Source organism: Halichondria panicea, chromosome 13, assembly GCF_963675165.1.
Source record: "Halichondria panicea chromosome 13, odHalPani1.1, whole genome shotgun sequence".
NCBI lineage: Eukaryota > Metazoa > Porifera > Demospongiae > Suberitida > Halichondriidae > Halichondria > Halichondria panicea.
Genome location: NC_087389.1, coordinates 5,934,893 through 5,953,052, shown reverse-complemented (window position 1 = coordinate 5,953,052; position 18,160 = coordinate 5,934,893). Strand labels below are relative to the sequence as shown.

Sequence of the window (18,160 nt, the reverse complement as noted above, 5' to 3'; positions counted from 1 at the left end):
CACTCTATAGTTCATGATTATATTGCATTTATCTTAATACACAGATCATACGAGAATCAAGGAATTCTGCAGTGCTGAATGAGTGGGAGAGAACATGTTTACCTCCACTAAATGAAGAGGTGAGTTCTTGATTCATGCATAAAAACTACACTCATAATTTCCTAGATGAATCGTACTTTCCATTCTCTTTGGGATACGCTACTGTCGAAGATGATTGATGAGGCTCAAACGGTGAGTGTAGCAATTAATACATCATTATTTTTAACTTTTTACTGTGATCTTATCCATTATAGATATCTTCAGCTGTTTTCGACAGCATCCTTTCATGGTCAACCGCTAACGAACCAGCGGAATACAACAGAATTGTTTATGAGGTTGTTGATACAGTGGACACTCCTAGTGATGTCACTGATCCAGACACTCTCATCAATGAACAGAGCTTTTCTCAAGCATCACCAGTAGAGCACCACCCCACAGCTAGTGACGAGGCTACTTGTACTACAGCCCTGCAGTCTACACACAGAACAGACCAACATACAACAGGTGAGTCATCTTTGTCAGTAATCCATATACATCTACGTATTCATGAAATTCTTAAAAGCAGAACACATTATATTACACTGCATTAATTATAGCAGTTATTATTAATACATGCAGCAATGACAGATGCTGTACCATCTGATGTCACTGAAGGACTCACTTCATATCCACACACCAGTCACTCAGGTATGTGTGGATCAGTACGTGATTACAGTTAACCATGCATGCATAAAATAATTGAATTTGGGGTAATTAATTATGTTCTTATAGGAACTATATAGAAATTTAATGTGTTCTGCTTTTAAGAGAGCTAGGAATTTCATGTCTCTGTCATTGACAAACAGTTCTGTTCACTCTCAGAGATTCCGCCCATTAACCACACCCCTTTCCTTCTCCTAGGAGCTGGTGGACCGAGGACTGTGACCATTGAGGAATTGAAGGAGCATGCAAAAGTGACAGACTCTCAACTTGACACTGAAATTAAAGAGACTGACATGATCATTCTGGCAGCTCACTTTGACAATGTGGACACCTATGCTGTACAACTGGGACTGAGTCCTGCAGAGCAAAGTGATGTCAGAATTGCTCAACTTGCTAATGGCACACAAGTAGCGATGGACAAGGCCTTGAGACTGTGGAGACAGCATAATCCAGGGGCCGCTACTTACAGAGCTCTGGTGGAGATACTGTTGAGAATGGGAAAGGAAGAATTGGCCTTTAAAATGTGTCAGACAGCAGCTACGTAAGTGAACCAATAGGCCTATAATTAAATTTCATCATGCAATTATTTCACATGCAGGAAACCAATGATGTGTGATGTGGTGTGCAACAGGAGAAGATCTATTTGAACAATAAACATTCCCAGCCCCTTTTAGGTAGAGAGCTCGAGATAAAAATACGGTTTTATTGAATCAATATTTTCTTGCTGCATTAGTTGATCCCAGTGTTTGTACAGATCGTTTGATTTCGTAGGATTATTGGTGCTCATTGTGTCCTGAAAGAAGTAATTTTGAGATAGAGACAAAAAATGTTGAGTGTGAGAATATTTTTTTCTAGCTATAGCTTAGTATACAACTACCATGGCCAGTGGATCAAGCTATCTTCAAGGGAAATGAATAAAACACCAGCCCCTCCCCCTCCCACTACTTCGCATGCCACGTGGTGGATCACTGAAGAAAGAGAAGAGTAAAGCAAGAGACAGCTAGGATACTGAGTGCAGGCTCTATCTTCCTGTAAGTGATGCTTGTGAGCAGCACTATTATACAGTATTTATTGTTCTCCAACATAATTATAACAAATTGTTGTCCCCTGTTTCAGGTGTGTTGTCAGATGAGGCTGTGTGGTGAGTAGCTCTATCACAAGTCAGTGGAGGACCAGGAGAGGAGCATCCTAGAGAGGAAGAGGAAGATACAGCACGCCATTACGGGTGAGGGGGTGTGGCTACACTGACCACCCTTGAAATAAAGACACCTCTTATAATCAGGCATTATAATCAGGGGAAGTCCCAACTCAATAGAAGCACATGAAATTAGCAGACACACTACAATAAACAGTTCACTTTCCATTAGTTAAAGTGTCCTTATTATTATAATTTCCACTATAGCGTGTTTGCAGTTATCCGTGTATTCTCCCCATGCAGTGTGTGCAGATGGTCAGACTATCTCCACTGAGCTCAGGGGAGAAGCAGTCTCCATCAGGAAGACCATCAAGTGTGACCACCAGGAATGAGAGGGTGTGTTCTACTACCCCTTCCTAGTAGCTACAACCAGTGTGAGTACTGAAACACCATGACTGTATATTGCTCACCAGATAATGTATTGTTACCCGAGGCGCGTGGGCGGCCACGGGTATAGTAGTCTGTTGGTCTGTTTGTTTGTTTGTTTGTCACAGGTATATCTACTCACCTGGGTGCCACAGCACTGCGTTTACAGCACAGATAGCCTTCACAGAACAATATCTTGGTTTAAATAGTGGCAGATTTTGATGTTAAAGCTTCATTGTCGAGCAAAAGCTAAGAAGCTTGAACTTGCACGTTGGCAGCTAGCTAGCTACACATGGCCTTGATTACGTAGTTGCAGCTGAAGTGATCCTTACCAGATATAATTATAGTAGAAAGCTAAAATTGTGACTGGTTGTTGGCTGTCTGGATCCTATACTCCAGCCTGGCCTGAGCCATACTTCTCTAAGTCTAAGACTCCAGGCTTCTTTGCTGTGATCCCTGTCCGCAGTGCATGTCTAATGTTTCAGCATGCCTCCAGTCTGGTTTAGTTTTATTGCTTTTGAGTTGCTCTTGCTAGTCATACATGCTACATGCACTGCATTATCACTCTATTATCATGTCACCAGCCGAGGGTTTGCACTTTAGTGCTCTAGTTTTAGTTTAGCTATCGAACACGGTATCGAACACGGTAATTTTGTGCATTTGCCCCTTAAATTAGCTAACCCTTAACTTTCTGTGCCATGGCATTCTTTATTTCCTCTTACATCACTCTCCACCCACACACACACACACACCAGATCTTGCGGCCCAGACTTACAAGGATGATGAGTATGTGTGGGCGGGATCCTAAGGTGGTGGTCACATGACCCGAGCACTAAACTCACAATTCACGAAGGTAATCAACATAATTATAGTAGACTCTCTCTATTCTGGCTCTCTAAAGGCCACCTCAACATACCGGCCATTAATTTGGTCTGGCACGGATTGCTACTCTGAAATGCAGCCACTGTATACTGGCCAATGCTGGCTGCCCAAACTAGGTTTTTGATGTCATTTTATACGGCTGAATATTACATTTTAGGTGAGGTCTAGCAGATAGAGAGCATAAATTAATTGTTCATTGGAGACAGAACTGCAAAATTAGTCATTATATTCGAGGTAGAGACCGCTTTTTAGCCATGGCTATATTGTCTGAAAAATAGCCACGTGGCTATTCCGGCCAAGCTGCACTGATTAACTATTTACTTTCACAGCCCCCCCCCCCCCCTACGCACACACCCCCACACACACCTGCATCCATGCAGTGTGTGATAAGGCATGCCTGAAAGAGTGTGGTGGTCCGGGGGCTGACAGCTGTAAGGAGTGTGCCCTGGGATATGAGGAGGTGGAGGGATCTTGTACAGGTGAGGAGACTGGCTTGTACTAGTACACAGTGTGACTCACCCTGGCCCACCAGATATTGATGAGTGTAGAGAAGATGACTCCATCTGTTCTAATGGTACCTACTGTCTCAACACCCCGGGCTGTCAGGGTGAGTAATAACTCAACACAAGTCACCTCACATTCAGAGGAAGCAGCTAATTCTCTAGTGACATGTTCAATACTGTTTATTCAAGTAGGCTAAATAATCAATATGTAAATCGTGCATTTTGGAGGCTCCAGCTTTCCTGTTTAGTTGATGCAACGTTCACTGTCCTCATGAGCTGAAGGATATTGTTGGATATTGTTAATTGGTATCAGAAACATTGTATTACATAATTATAGTCTGTGCATGTACTGTACTGTTTCCATGCGTTAACTATCTGTTAGGGCTCTTTAATGTACAAGCTCCTTCACTAATTGCTTTGCTTAGTACACAAGTATGAAGGCCTGCCTACACTGTACCTATACATGTATTGATTAATCCACTTTAATTGAGACTCTTGTTTTCCCACTGCAGGTATGAGGGCTAAACTGGATGCCTGTCCTCTCAAAGAGCTCGAGGATTTCACTATTCTAGTAACGAGCACCACTTCAGTCTGGCCCACAAGACTGCCCTCCATGGCCGCCTGCCCACATACAGTTCCTAGTGGAGAGTGGACTGCCCTCCTCCGCACTGCAGATACCAGATGACACACCCGACATGCTTGCTATACAGGTACAGGGCACACTTACTAATAGGCAGTTACTGGTTGTCTGTTTGACACTAACATTTAGTCGCTAATTTAGACTGACATACTTAAGCTTAGCCTGGTTAGAGTAGTTACACACAATAAAAGTGCATTCTGTAGCTGACTATATTCGGCCAAATCCAACTTAACAAGTGAGACCAATAACGTAAGCCCAGGGATAATAAAACATAAGCTAGTATATTTATAGTCACCTCCAGTGGCTCCATAACATAAGTTTCGATTGCATAGCTACTGTAGCAACGATAACTGATTATCATATTTTTGGTTATTTAGTTTCTGTATCACTCCCCACACACACACACACACACACCACCCACACACACACACCACCCACACACACACACCACCCACACATACACACACACACACACACACCACCACCCACACACACACACACACACACCACCCACACACACACACACACACAGCTGCTCATGGACTTTGGCTACAGCATGGTCCACACGGACAGGGAGAACCAGAGGCCGGTGGATTGGGCCGATGTTATGGGTCAGAATATCTGTGTCCTCTATCTCATGATGTACGAGACTTGTTGGGCACTCTCCGGATAGCTGACACACATGGCCGAGCAGCTCGCTATGTAAGTGGAGGCCCTTTAATTAGGGATTGTGTAGTGTGTGTGTATGGTGGTGTGTGTGCAAGTCTGTATGAGAGTGTGTCACTGGGAGAATTGCTACTGCTAGTGTCTACCGTATAGCCGGTAATTTTCGGGGGGTAAAATATTCGTAGTTCAGTCTCAAATAGTAGCCTCAGTGAACTTTGACTCTAGCATTTCTGCACGTGGCAGCCAAAAACAATTATTACCAGCAGCTAGCTACATGTACGTAGCTACAAGTAGCAGCTTGTTAGTGCTTCTTATTATTTTTGTGCTAATTATCAACCCCCTCCCCCCAGCAGGGGTGAAGTACCTGTGCGGAAGGCGCCCCCTGAACCACCCACTACCCCTAAACGATCCTCCAATCGTACCCCCGGATCATGCTGCTAAGAAGAGGTCGCGAAGGTCAAAGGACAGAGGTCATGAAGCAGCAGATAAAGGGAGGACCATAATACCATTGACTATCGAACAGCCACCCACCAAGAAGTGTTAGAGTGAGTGAATAGTATAAATTAATGTGCAGGTATGTACTACATGTACATGTCCCCCGTTTAATCAATTGGTTAGTGGACTCGTTCAGTCGCCATAACTTGAATTCCGTGGATTCAATTTTATGATTTCCCGAAAGCTTAGAAAAAGACCTTTCAAATGGTACCAGATATTTGGGTGATGACAGATTTAGCACGATACCATGTCATGTAATAATATACACACACTATGACTGCACCACCCCCCCACACACACATACTCACACGCACACCCTCCCCCCCACACACACACCCTCCCACCACACACACGCACACACCCTCCCATCACACACACACACACACACACACACCCTCCCACCACACACCCCCCCACACACACACAGGAAGCAGATGACGTCAGTAGCTCAGCATATGAATGCTAATGGAGAGGCTCGTCAACGTGGTGGTGGTATGACCCGAACCTTCTCCCCCCTCACTCCTATCATACAGCACCTCTGCAGCAAGTCAGATGAGGTGAGAGACACTGTACATGTGTGTAGCTTTTGTGCAATACTGTATCATACCTGTTTGGTAGTGGCCATGCACCGGGCAGAGATTTGGGGCCCGGCTGTATTATAGAGGGACACATGCTCTCCGGAGACTTAGGGGCCCATTAACCTGGCTGTATTATAGAGGGTGGCCTGCTAACACAAGTCCAAACACATGCTATGGAGCCCATTAACCTGGCTGTATTATAGAGGCTAGTTGTAGGGTATAGACAGGTTTCGATGTAACAAACAGCATACACTTATTTAGTAGCCACCTACATTGTTTGATTTCTCTGCCCAGGCTGATAGCAAGAGTGAGAGGTCCTCCAGGAGCCAGAGACACACAGAGTGAGTTATCCCTACACTTTACTGGGAGACCACTCGGCCATTGCATACACTTGCTCTTGCTAGTGTCACTGTGTATTACCAATCGTGTGTGTACACTATAGCAGTCACTTTAGTTGCAGCATTATTTCTGTTCTTTATAAATTACCCCCCACCCACACACACGCCCACACACTGTAGAGACGCTAGGAGATCGGCTTCGAAAGTCAAGTTCTCTAAAACTATTACCGAGTTTCCAGACTATAGTCGCTATGACTACCCGACAGAGATCAAATCAGTATCAAGCCCAGGTCAAAGTCCATCCCATAGTCACCATGGCAAGTTAGACGGGGACTCGCTTAGGGTCAAAGGTGAAAGCTCGGAACACATCAGAAAAAAATTATTATTATTAGCATAGCTCATTATTTTTATTGCTTATACTCAAGATTTGTATGTTACTAATGATAGTGTCATTTGCCATATGCACAGTGTGTAATGTAGGCCCTGATAAATTATGCTCGGAATAATTTTTAGCATAATAGTGTCTAAAGCATCAATGGTAAAGATCATTACATTAAGTTTTGCATAACGACATTTCATGGCTTGAAGGATTATCACCAATATTATGAGAATCATGATTATATTAATAATGTCGTGTACATGTGTCAGTTAGCTTTGCATGTGTGCTGTGTTTATGTTAATTTAGTCTATAATTATTATTTTTGTCGCATTCATTTTTGGATTTTTAATATAATAGGCACATTTTTCGAGAATAGGGTTAATAATGGGTAAAAATAATGTTATCAGGGCCTAGTGTGAGACTCTTCAATACCTAATAATTTAAAGTTGGAAGTAAAGTTCATAGCATTCCTATAACAGCGGGCTGGTCTTGCAGGTATACCTGCAAGACCAGCCCCACCCCTTTTAGGAGTGACTATAATTATAATGGGCACAATAATTATGGACCACACCACTTCAGACCTATATCACTCCCACTGCAAACCTATACATAATTATTGAATCATTAATTTTAATTAGCTTTATGTATAGCTACTCCTGATTATAGTTAATTCTGAGAAAAAGCATATAATTATGACAATACAACTTGATAATTATAATGGTAAATTTAAAAATTCTACACCACTGTTTCTTTCCCAGTAATTATAACAATGTTACTCTTCAGCTTCTTTCGATTTATTTCAGCTAATCGAACATGATAGAAATAAACACCGGAGAAGATGAGGACGATAATAAGCGTGGTTAGGGTAAACCCCAGTCTAACTCCACTGTTGGTCGTCTGGTTGCATGTGGTTGTGCTGATGGTCGCATTAGCAACAATAGTGTCACAACTGAACGCACAATCGAGAGGCTGGAAATTATCGGCCAGTAAATAAAAGGGAAGGCAAATAGTGACAATAAGAATCATGCCGATAGTTACCAATTGATTGAATGACTTGTCGATGTATTCTTTGTTGCTCTTTAAATTCGTGTCCAAAGCATAGAAATAATCGATTAACTCGCTAGCAAATCCCAGTAGAACACAAATGGACAGGAAAACTGAACTTGCAGCAACTTCAGTGCTGCTACAGAAATCAGTGGATTGTGTCATCCCAACAATAGCCGAGTAGATGGTGTTGATCTTGATAAACATCGTGATCAAATCAAGCGCAGTGTACCAATCAGGCGATCTCGTTTTCTTCACATGTTGTTGTTTTCTCTTCAGCAACTTTAACAGCTTTTTCAGAACTGACGGAACTATCTGAAAAATGATTAGAGACATTCCCAAAGAGAAAGCAGCTGCTATTTGATTATCAAGGACGCATTGAGAGTCACAACCTAACTCAATTCTCCAGTTGTTGATAATACTTGTGATATTGTTGCCATAGAAAAAGAAAAGCACTCCCATAATTTCAAGGAGAGATGTAATAAAACTGACTGGATTTTTTCTTGCTATGCAGAGATAGACATAATGGCCAATCGTTAACGGGCCAAATAATATAATGATACAGAGAACAAAGACAATGATGGCAGCTCGGGCACTTGCTACTCGATCACCCTTGGAGAGTGTGATGGTCTCTTGCAGGATGGTGTTGAGCATGTCCACCACTAGGAGTGAGATAAAGACAACCTTGCTCTGAGCTATCGGACGCTTGCCCTACATGGGGAGGGAGAGCTGTAGCTTAAGAAGACTATTAGTTTATAGGAGGTCATGCTCATATGCACATCCACTTTATAGCTTGTATATAATTGTAATAATTATAATAGATCTATATGCAGTAGCCTGTACTGTAATTATATGCACTCACTGGCATTGCTAATGTCTGGACTTAGACTGCATAGATTTAGAGCTGATCAGTTCTTTGCTTTTGCCTGGTGACAGTGACCTAAAATTGTTGTTAAGTTGAAAGGAGAAAGGATGGTGTGGGTGCAGGGGATTAAGGGGTGCTCAGCCGCAAGAAATACGGAATGCATAATTATGGATGAGCCCCACCTCTGTGCAGTTTGGGGAATTCCCTTACTTTTAATAGAAACAAACAACTAGACTCGCAAGCCGTCACTGTTTGCTTGCAACAGTGACGGCTTGCGAGTCTAACAAACAACTCCTTTCTTTGTTGAACAAAGCCCAAATACAAGTTATTAAAAATGAAAGCACCGCAGGTGCTGATCGATGCCTCGGTGGAGATTGTCAAAGCTACATAACATAAAGCTACTATATAATAGCTTTTCAGGGGCGTAGCCAGACTTTTGAGACAGGGGTTTCTTTAGAAAAATCTGCGGCGCGATAGCGCCGCGAAATTTTTGGTCACGCCCACTTCCGGTACCACACCCTCTTGATTGGGGCACACCTACTGCTTATTGACTATTGTTCATGACTTTTTTACATGTTTGTGAGAAGCTAGCTAGCTATAGACGTAACATACTATAGGCATGCAGGTGCCAATTGTGTATTGCTAGTCTAGCTGAGCAACAATTAAATGTCATTTACCTGAGAGGTTTCATGTGGCTGAGATTGTTCTAAACTTGTACACTTCCTGAATAAAGTTGTGCTTAGAGCTGAGTCTGAGAATACTGGAGCATTCAGGATTGATACTAGATCTAGAACTTAAGTCTTGGTCTTCTTTGTTTGAGGTAGCTAGCTAGCTGAGACTAACTAGCTGAGACAAAGCCAAAGTGAAACGCTTCACGGTGGTGCTCTGATTATTGATTTGCAGCCACGTGTGAAAAGATGGGCAGGGCTGCATGATTCAATTATAGGGAGCCCTGCCCAATTTTCTCAGCAGCTCCTGGGGGGGTTTCTGGGCAACCAGGAAACAATGGTAGCTACGCCCCTGCTTTTATACACATGATAAATAATTTAATTTTGCTGCACAAAATCTCAGGGAGTGGGTAATGATCGACCATGATTGTTGTTAAAAACGATCTATGCCAAAAGTTCAAGTCTACAATTATGGCTGCATTAGCAGTAGCCTCGATTCCAGGCCGCTCTCAATTGAGAAAGATGTGAGAGGGGCTGGGATCGAGGCTACATTAGCAGAGCCTTGCAACTCTCTTCTCACTCTTGCAGCTGCTAGCGTTCTAGTGCAGAGCTAACTACTAAGACTTAAAGTAGAGTAGCAACACTCGGTAAACAAGTTTGCTACGTGCTCTTCTGAAAAGGCTGCAATGGCATTCCAAGTAGTAACAAACTAGGCATAACGAAGCATTATTTTGCAAATCCACAAATTAAAGTCCAATAAACATGATTAAGAGCCTATAGGCTATAGAAACTCTTACTTGCACTTGATATTCATCCTTGAGCAGCTGTAGCAGTCTACACACACACACACACACACACACACACACACACACACAATACCTCGCTTGCGCATGCGCACCGAGGCATAAAAACAAGGTTGCTAGCAAGAGTTGGTAGCAAAAAACTGTCAAAAAATTATAGGGATTGCATAGATCAGTAGTTTGATCAATCACTGTAATTTATAGTAAAATCTACAGCTATTATTTGTCTGTTGTTCATCATTATGCCTCGGTGCGCATGCGCAAGCGAGGATACGGTTGTGTGTCTGTGTGTCTGTGTGTGTGTGTAGACCGCTACAGCTTCTCAAGGATGAATCAAGTGCAAGTAAGAGTTTCTATAGGCTTCTAGTCATGTTTACTTGGATTTTAATTCGTGGATTTGCAAAATAATGCTTCGTTCTCGAGTTATGCCTAGTTTTGCTTACTTGGAATGCTATTGCAGCCTTTTCAGAAGAGTCCGTAGCAAAACTTGTTCACCGAGTGTTACTACTCTACTTAGTAGTTAGCTCTGCACTAGAACGCTAGCTATTGGTAGCTGCAACAGTGAGCAGAGAGCTGCAAGGCTCTGCTGACTTGCAGCCATTAATTTTAGACTTGAACTTTTGGCATCGATCGTTTTTAACAACAATCATAGTCGATCATTACCCACTATTCGCATGCAGCAAAATTCATCATGATAATTATAATCAATGTGTGTATAAAAGCTAGCTATTAGTAGTTTTTTATGTTATGTAGCTTTGGCACCTCCACCGAGGCATCAGCACCCGCGGTGCTTTCATTTATATTGGTGCTACTTATTGTCATTGTCATTGACTTTTGAGACAATTAATTAGTGGCTGGTGTTTCCCTCTTAGGCTAAAGGGAAATGAATTAAACACCAGCCCCGCCCCCTCCTCTCCTTACTTCTGACTTTTGATGGTGCCACGTGGATCAGAAACAAAAGAGAAAAGTATTCAAAGCAAGAAGACTGAGTGCAGGCTTAAAGAGTCTAGCTGTAAGTGATGCTTGTGAGCAGCACTATTACAGTATTTATTGTTCTCCAACATAATTATAACAAATTGTTGTCCCTTGTTTCAGGTGTGTTGTCAGATGAGGCTGTGTGGTGAGTAGCTCTATCACAAGTCAGTGGAGGACCAGGAGAGGAGCATCCTAGAGAGGAAGAGGAAGATACAGCACGCCATTATGGGTGAGGGGGTGTGGCTACACTGACCACCCTTGAAATAAAGACACCTCTTATAATCAGGCATTATAATCAGGGGAAGTCCCAACTCAATAGAAGCACATGAAATTAGCAGACACACTTCAATAAACAGTTCACTTTCCATAGTTAAAGTCTTAGAATTTCCGCTAATAACATGTTTGCAGTTATCCGTGTATTCTCCCTATGGTCGGACTATCTCGACTGACTGTATGTGCTCGCCAGAAAATGTAGTTAAGCATTAACTCATCGAACGGTAATTTTCTGCACTTGTAGGGAGAGCCCCTTAAATTAGCTAACCCTTAACTTTCTGTGCCATGGCGGCAAATGCATACTTTATTTCAAACTATCACTCACGCACACCATATCTTGTCGTGTGGGCGGCACCCTAAGGCGGTGGTCACATGACTCAACCTCAACATAATAATGTGAATGCATGTCATAATTTACATGTGACCCACAGTGACATGTACTTTCACCATCTCCCCACCCCCACACACACACATCCACACCCATACCCGCCCACATACACACACATGCATCCACGCAGTGTGTGTGATAGGGCATGCCTGACAGAGTGTGGTGGTCCGGGGGCTGACAGCTGTAAGGAGTGTGCCCTGGGATATGAGGAGGTGGAGGGATCTTGTACAGGTGAGGAGACTGGCTTGCACTAGTACACAGTGTGACTCACCCTGGCCCACCAGATATTGATGAGTGTAGAGAAGATGACTCCATCTGTTCTGATGGTACCTACTGTCTCAACACCCCGGGGAAGCATCGCTGTCAGGGTGTTATATTATAATATTATAATACACTCTAAGAATACACGCAAAGGACATAATTATACAGCAGTGCTTGTGGGAGGGACAATTGATGTTCGTGAGTTGTTTGATTTGAGGGAAGGCTTTTGTTAATATTCATAATTAGGAGGGGACCAATTTTAAGTTTAATTATAAATTGCTTCGATGGTATAGGGAATACATAGGTTGTGCAGTTTCTTTGGTGGATCTCTCTATTCCTACGTATGGATTGTGCTTGTAAGTATTAGGTTATGGGGTACGTGCTTTTTATTGCGGAATATTTTGTTTGACGGGAAGTTGATTACACTCACTGGAATAGATGTAACGTACTCTGTTATACGATAGATGCTTTTTATTGCCGAGCTTAGACTGGTTGCTTAAATTTAGCTGTCTCTTGGACTGGTGTTTTTGGGATCGTGGATATATATAAAATGGAATCTTCAATTTCTTCCTAAAAAAAAGGCAGGCCATGTGCTATAATATTGTTATTATTGTTATTATTATTTTGATACTAATTCCAATGTGGTCTACACATCATTACATCATTAACTGTCGTTAACTCACCCACATTATCAGTTTGTAATTCGGTGATAGACAACATCATTTCAAGCTCGTTGTTAATTTTTGTCTCTAACACTTTGTGTTGTCATGACTTTATCCCTGATGTCACATTGTCTTCCACTTTATTTGTTCATCCTTATAATTAGATATTTGCGTGCAATACCTATAGAGCTATTTCTATCCTTCACGTCAACTACTTATCTTGCTATATAAGGCAAACCACAGCATTCGTTGTACAGTCATGATTACTTTCATCCCACTCGTCATAATTATGACATTTGTAATATCATTTCATCTTTCATACTCTCCTTGGGTGACATTCTCCGATGCTATCGCTCAATTGATGTCAGGCCAAGAACTACCGGACCGTAACATTCATCTCAAATTTGCCGCTCCAACTTTCAACTGATATGGCATGCACTCCCCTTGCAACTATATTTAATTGCTATCTCCTTACGATGTTGCAAAAGCCTCCTCCAGATGTAAGACCTCCGCTATATCATTCAGTGCACGTGGGATAAATCTCCATTGCAGCCCTGACCCCTCCCACCTATGGCCACTAATACTTCTCAACGCTATACTGGGACATTTTATTAACTTGATGCTAGTGGAAGTACATGTACACAACTTACCACCGGACCTCGATCACTCTCCGATGTACAGCAGAAGCCTACCGTATAGGGCAAAATTTTCGAGGGGCTTAATTTTCGCTATCTCCTGATGTCTCGATTGTCACTAAATACTGTGGGAAGTCTCAAATCTTTGACACCACCATAATATGGATATGACGATCATTGCGCTGGATAAACATAATGAACATTAAATCACCTCCCCGGCCTGATGATTGAAGCGAAGACAACTTGAACTCGTGAGCACGGCAACACCTAATACTGGGTCACCTCCCCTGATGATTAAAGCGAAGACAACTTGAACTCGTGAGCACGGCAACACCTACTGGGTCACCTCCCTTGATGATTGAAGCGAAGACAACTTGAACTCGTGAGCACGGCAACACCTAATACTGGGTCACCTCCCCTAGCTGATGATTGAAGCAAAGACAACTTGAACTCGTGAGCACGGCAACACCTAATACTGGGTCACCTCCCCTAGCTGATGATTGAAGCGAAGACAGCTTGAACTCGTGAGCACGGCAACACCAAATACTGTGTCACCTCCCCTAGCTGATGATTGAAGCGAAGACAACTTGAACTCGTGAGCACGGCAACATCTACTAGCTGACTCAGCATCTTACCATCTCAATTGCCATGCGCATTATTATTCTAATTATAGTATTATGGGGTCACTACCCATTTTTTACTATTTTAAGTTATAGTAGTGTGGTCTGCCATTAAAGTAAAATGATTTGATAATAGTGCTTGTACTGAAAACTACCTCTGAGATGTGTTAACGGTCTTGTTGTCCTGGTAACCTCTCAGATGTGTTATTAAACTGTTTTTGTTGTCCTGGAAACCTCTTATGAGCGTTGTTATATAGCTGCATGGTCTTAATTGTACTCTTGTATCTCTGAGATGTGTTAACTGGTCTTTTTGTCCTGGAAACCTGAGATGTCTTGTGACTACTGTGGATTGAACATTGTCGTTGAACTGTAGCTGGTTTGAACTTTATTATTATTTCGAGGTCTCCTCAAAAGCCTAGGCAAAAAGAAGGAAAAAAAAGATTCCCCCAAAAAAAGATTTTGATAGTAATTGCCTGCCCTCCCGTAATTTTCGTGTTTGTGTTTGTTGCTTGATTTTTAGTTGTTTGATGTTTAATTTTATAATGTTGTAGTATGGGGCTCCCTGACGAGTTTGGATTTAGTTCTTCTGCTTCAAAATGGTAATCTTGCCTTGTACTTTGGGGAGTGGGCCGATCCTTGATGGTGTGTGTCGTAGATTTATCAGTAGTAATAGCATCGCACATAGCTAGTGGCTTATTGGTAGTAGTCGTTGTCGGGGTGTTTGTTGCCATCGATCCACTATAATACGAGTAGTCTCTTAAAGAGTTTATAGTTTATGTTGGTGGAAAGCCGTGGACGTATGCACGGGACTAAACTTACTACCTCTCGTATTACTCGTAGTAGCTCCCTCTGCAAGAAAATAAAATATTGTGATAAATAATCGTTAACATGAGTAACAAAATGTTATATAGCGATGAATAATCGATCATGTCTGTAATAAACTTACGTTAGTTTCGAGAAGCCGCTCTACTGTTGTTATAATTATGTCCCTGCCCTCCCGAACCCGCGGCCGTGCCTAAGTCCGTACCTCCTTGATCTTCTATGTCCGTGGGATATTTGGTAGATTGTAGCCAAATTGCATAGTCTAAGTTTCGGAGTTGATTTTCAACAAACTTTATGTTGGGGCTGGGTACAAGGGCGTCTGTAAATTGAAGAATCATAGATAAAAAGATCACGGATAAAAAAAGGCTCGGAAGTTGATCAGTCCTTAACCACATACAATTAAAGGAGTGGGCTGTCAAGCATAACAAACTTAGCAAATACGGCTTTACATGGATGCCAATTGCATGCAGTCGTTACTGACATCATAGGTAATGGTCGTGATTATGTTGAAATTATGAGCTCCAGAACCACACCCACATTACCTGTCTTACAAGCATCCAGAAATGCCTGGGAGAAAATACATTATTAGTAAACACCCAATGACAAAAATTGTATGTACATGTTATAATACTGTTCAAGATTCTATATAGCCAGGTTTTTTGGTAATGATCGTCAATTTTGTAATCGATTAATGAAAATAGTTAGCCTTGAGACTGTTGAAATTATGAGCTCCAGAACCACACCCACATTACCCGTTTTACAAGCATCCAGAAATGTCTGGGAGAAAATACATTATTAGTAAAAGATGGAATGACAAAAATTGTATATATTCGAGATTCTATACATGTAGCCAGGTTTCCTGGTAATGATCGTCAATTTCAATTTTGTAATTAAAATAGTTAGCCTTGATACCTAGACATAAGTTGGCCTGACCACTCTAAGCTTGCTTACATACAATGTCTTGAAATTAACTGGATTTGTCGTTATATCTAGCTATAGCTACCATCACGTGACTCTTTGCAGAAAGAAAAATGGCAAGCGGGAAATTCAAAATGTTGTCTACGCATATACGCCAGCAGTGCAACGCTTGCAGCCATGCAATTAGTTGGCGTAATGGAAATGGCATTATAATATCTGCCATGAAAGTCAAAACTTACTATGAACTTCCTTCAAGTGCTTTATGAAGACTGCATGGCGGTTCGAAAGGAATGATCCTTGGTATCAATTGGATCTTTCCATGTAAACTTCGTCTGTATGGAATGAAATACAAGCTTTATCATAGCGACACTATTTCGTACGCATGCACATGACATAAAATAGCTATAAATCGACTTAGACTGCGTGCTAAGTTTAATTTTGCGCTATACTTACGATCACGGGAGCTCCTGGCTGTATATAACATCGTGGGCACACCAATTCCTCAGTACTGCCACTTCTTTTCATAATTATATTGAAATACGCTCACAATCATTTTGTCGGTGTGCCGCTGTACACAGAATAATGTATGTTTCCATCCTGGTATCTGCAATCAGACAATCAATGCATAGAACTGAAGAAGAAGCTGGCTCTCTGCAAGTCACTCAGGTGCTCTTTGTTCTCGTTTCATCACTTGTGCTCAATTTTTCTTGCTAAACCTACTATAGGCCTATTCATGATTTTTTTTGTTCCTCTGCAGATTTGCAAGTACTTGGACATTACAGCTTGAGGGTCACCGCGTACATGTACGTAGTAACGATCTGAATGGGGCCAGCAATCATCATGGCCATATGCTCACCATGACAACAATACGGTACAGGGAGCCTATATAAATGATATTTCAGTGGGTGCTGTGCTGGTACTAGCATAAGTTATAATAGGGAATGTCCTGTAAGATTTATATAGAAGGTGCTATTTCAGAATCCACATTTAATGGGTGATTGTCTTTCCAAGTTTTTGTTGATGGGTCGAACATGTCTGTGCATGCCTACTTGAAAAGTACTGTACACGTATAAGATTAGGGTGGACTGTAGAGTAAGATTTGATGATAACTGATGACCTTGTTAGAGCACTGACTGCAAGCATGTCAATAGTACATGCAAGTACTGTACACGCTATAGTGGTACATAATTATTGTCTAGCTCCTAAGTTAGTTTTGCCAAGAGGTTCATTAGGTGGTTGTGACGTAGGTTGGAAGAAACGCCTACTACAGTTTTAAGTGGAGTTGCATACTCTTCCTAATGAACTCTTGGTTTTGTATGATGGATTTGCTACCACCTAAATTTCCTACCAAGTTGTTGCTTGATTGCTATAGCTATACATGTACTGCTTGTTCACTTCTTGAGTAGATCAAGTTGCTAGTCTGCATATATAGTGTACGTGCTATACCAAGTTATATTGCTCATTCCTTACAATAATTATTGCGTACCAACCTACTATACCAACCTCTTGAGTCAAGTGCCTGTGGGTAGTAACTTAATTATATGCCTCAAGCTAGGTGTAGCAACACAGGGGAAGTTCATACTTATAAGAGAACACTTCAGAGGCCTATAAACTTTGTCCTGCATGTTTATAGGTTCAGGAGCTGGGAATTATGAAGCTAGTTGTATAATTTTTGTTGAAGCTATAATTATGCAGGTCATACATAATTATATGCATTATGGTGCTTTGCAAATAGGTATGGTGGCTAGCTGTTTAACCTGACCTGCTGTGCAGATATGAGATTCAAATTATGAGTAAACTATACAAGTACTTGTACAGCAATTACAAGTACTTACAATGTCATGTACGTACTTGCTTACCCATAATTAGGAAAACGATCCTCTGCTTACGGGAGGTAACTTGTACAAAGACTAAGAGAAGGAGTGATCAGCAGCAATACTCTGGTAAGTACATACAGCGTACGTGTATGATCATAGTAAGTACATAGCGTTATATACATTGCTCAATAAATAGTCAATTACGATTTTTGGAGGACTTTAAAGTGATTTTGAACTTCATGTAAATTGCAATCATCCTCTGTAATGGAAGATGTGTGCAGGAAGACTGGAGTGACTGATCAACAGCTCGATCAAGAAATCCCCAACAGTGACATCTACTGTGTAGCTGAACACATTGAGGACATCTACTGTGTAGCTGAACACATTGAGATGACACCTGGCCTGCTTGAAAGACTCGAACTCACTACTGCTGAAAAAGCGATGCTACTCGAAAGAGAAAGTACGAAGGCAATCAAACAGGAGTGGGTCATGCATTGAGAGTGTAGCAAAGAGGAGACACTGCTACACACATTTGTAGATTCATTGCAGAACTGAACAAAACTGAAATAATTACTTTAACGTTTTGTTTTATTGATGCTGTTTTATGTGTCTGCTTATAATTATTGTGA

General features: G+C 41.6%; 4 protein-coding genes across 11 annotated transcripts in view; 3 read left to right on the top strand and 1 right to left on the bottom strand.

Annotated features, from left to right (window-relative positions):
- The window catches only part of LOC135347042 (NACHT, LRR and PYD domains-containing protein 3-like), a 6,957-nt gene extending 5,479 nt beyond the window's left edge, over positions 1-1,478 (top strand). The window contains exons 3-8 of the mRNA XM_064544847.1: positions 45-119; positions 166-231; positions 294-543; positions 658-726; positions 940-1,282; positions 1,340-1,478. Of these exons, the coding sequence (XP_064400917.1) occupies positions 45-119; positions 166-231; positions 294-543; positions 658-726; positions 940-1,282; positions 1,340-1,388 (852 nt within the window). The 3' untranslated portion in view covers positions 1,389-1,478. The remainder of the gene's footprint in view (positions 1-44; positions 120-165; positions 232-293; positions 544-657; positions 727-939; positions 1,283-1,339) is intronic.
- Positions 1-6,895, top strand: part of LOC135347066 (eukaryotic translation initiation factor 4E type 3-like) — a 20,415-nt gene extending 13,520 nt beyond the window's left edge. For 5 of the 6 annotated variants that reach the window (XM_064544922.1, XM_064544929.1, XM_064544928.1 and 2 more), the window contains one exon: positions 5,347-5,509. The gene's annotated coding sequence lies outside the window, so the exon portion shown is untranslated. Of the gene's footprint in view, positions 1-5,346; positions 5,539-5,915; positions 6,046-6,360; positions 6,408-6,584 lie in introns of those variants that run through there. The other variant, XM_064544925.1, reaches the window with a different exon arrangement.
- LOC135347068 (protein disulfide isomerase CRELD2-like) lies at positions 1,691-18,160 on the top strand. 3 transcript variants are annotated; one of them, XM_064544930.1, is made up of 10 exons: positions 1,691-1,772; positions 1,858-1,966; positions 2,180-2,310; positions 3,058-3,155; positions 3,565-3,663; positions 12,081-12,413; positions 16,329-16,380; positions 16,472-16,585; positions 17,584-17,657; positions 17,803-18,160. In XM_064544930.1, the coding sequence occupies exons 6-10, from the start codon at positions 12,401-12,403 to the stop codon at positions 18,027-18,029; spliced, it is 480 nt and encodes a 159-aa protein (XP_064401000.1). In that variant the 5' UTR covers positions 1,691-1,772; positions 1,858-1,966; positions 2,180-2,310; positions 3,058-3,155; positions 3,565-3,663; positions 12,081-12,400; the 3' UTR covers positions 18,030-18,160. The 3 variants fall into 3 exon arrangements, 2 of the variants coding, with proteins under 2 accessions (XP_064401000.1, XP_064401002.1); XM_064544932.1 differs by lacking the exons at positions 12,081-12,413; positions 16,329-16,380; positions 16,472-16,585; positions 17,584-17,657; positions 17,803-18,160 and adding exons at positions 3,204-3,341; positions 3,717-3,791; positions 4,200-4,397; positions 4,860-5,029; positions 5,344-5,509; XR_010398234.1 differs by lacking the exons at positions 1,691-1,772; positions 1,858-1,966; positions 2,180-2,310; positions 3,058-3,155; positions 3,565-3,663 and adding exons at positions 10,943-11,172; positions 11,256-11,364; positions 11,927-12,027 and having other exon boundaries at positions 12,081-16,380.
- LOC135346419 (uncharacterized) lies at positions 7,519-8,824 on the bottom strand. The gene is made up of 2 exons (XM_064544035.1): positions 8,690-8,824; positions 7,519-8,538 (listed from the first exon to the last, which is right to left on the bottom strand). The coding sequence occupies exons 1-2, from the start codon at positions 8,693-8,695 to the stop codon at positions 7,519-7,521; spliced, it is 1,026 nt and encodes a 341-aa protein (XP_064400105.1). The 5' UTR covers positions 8,696-8,824.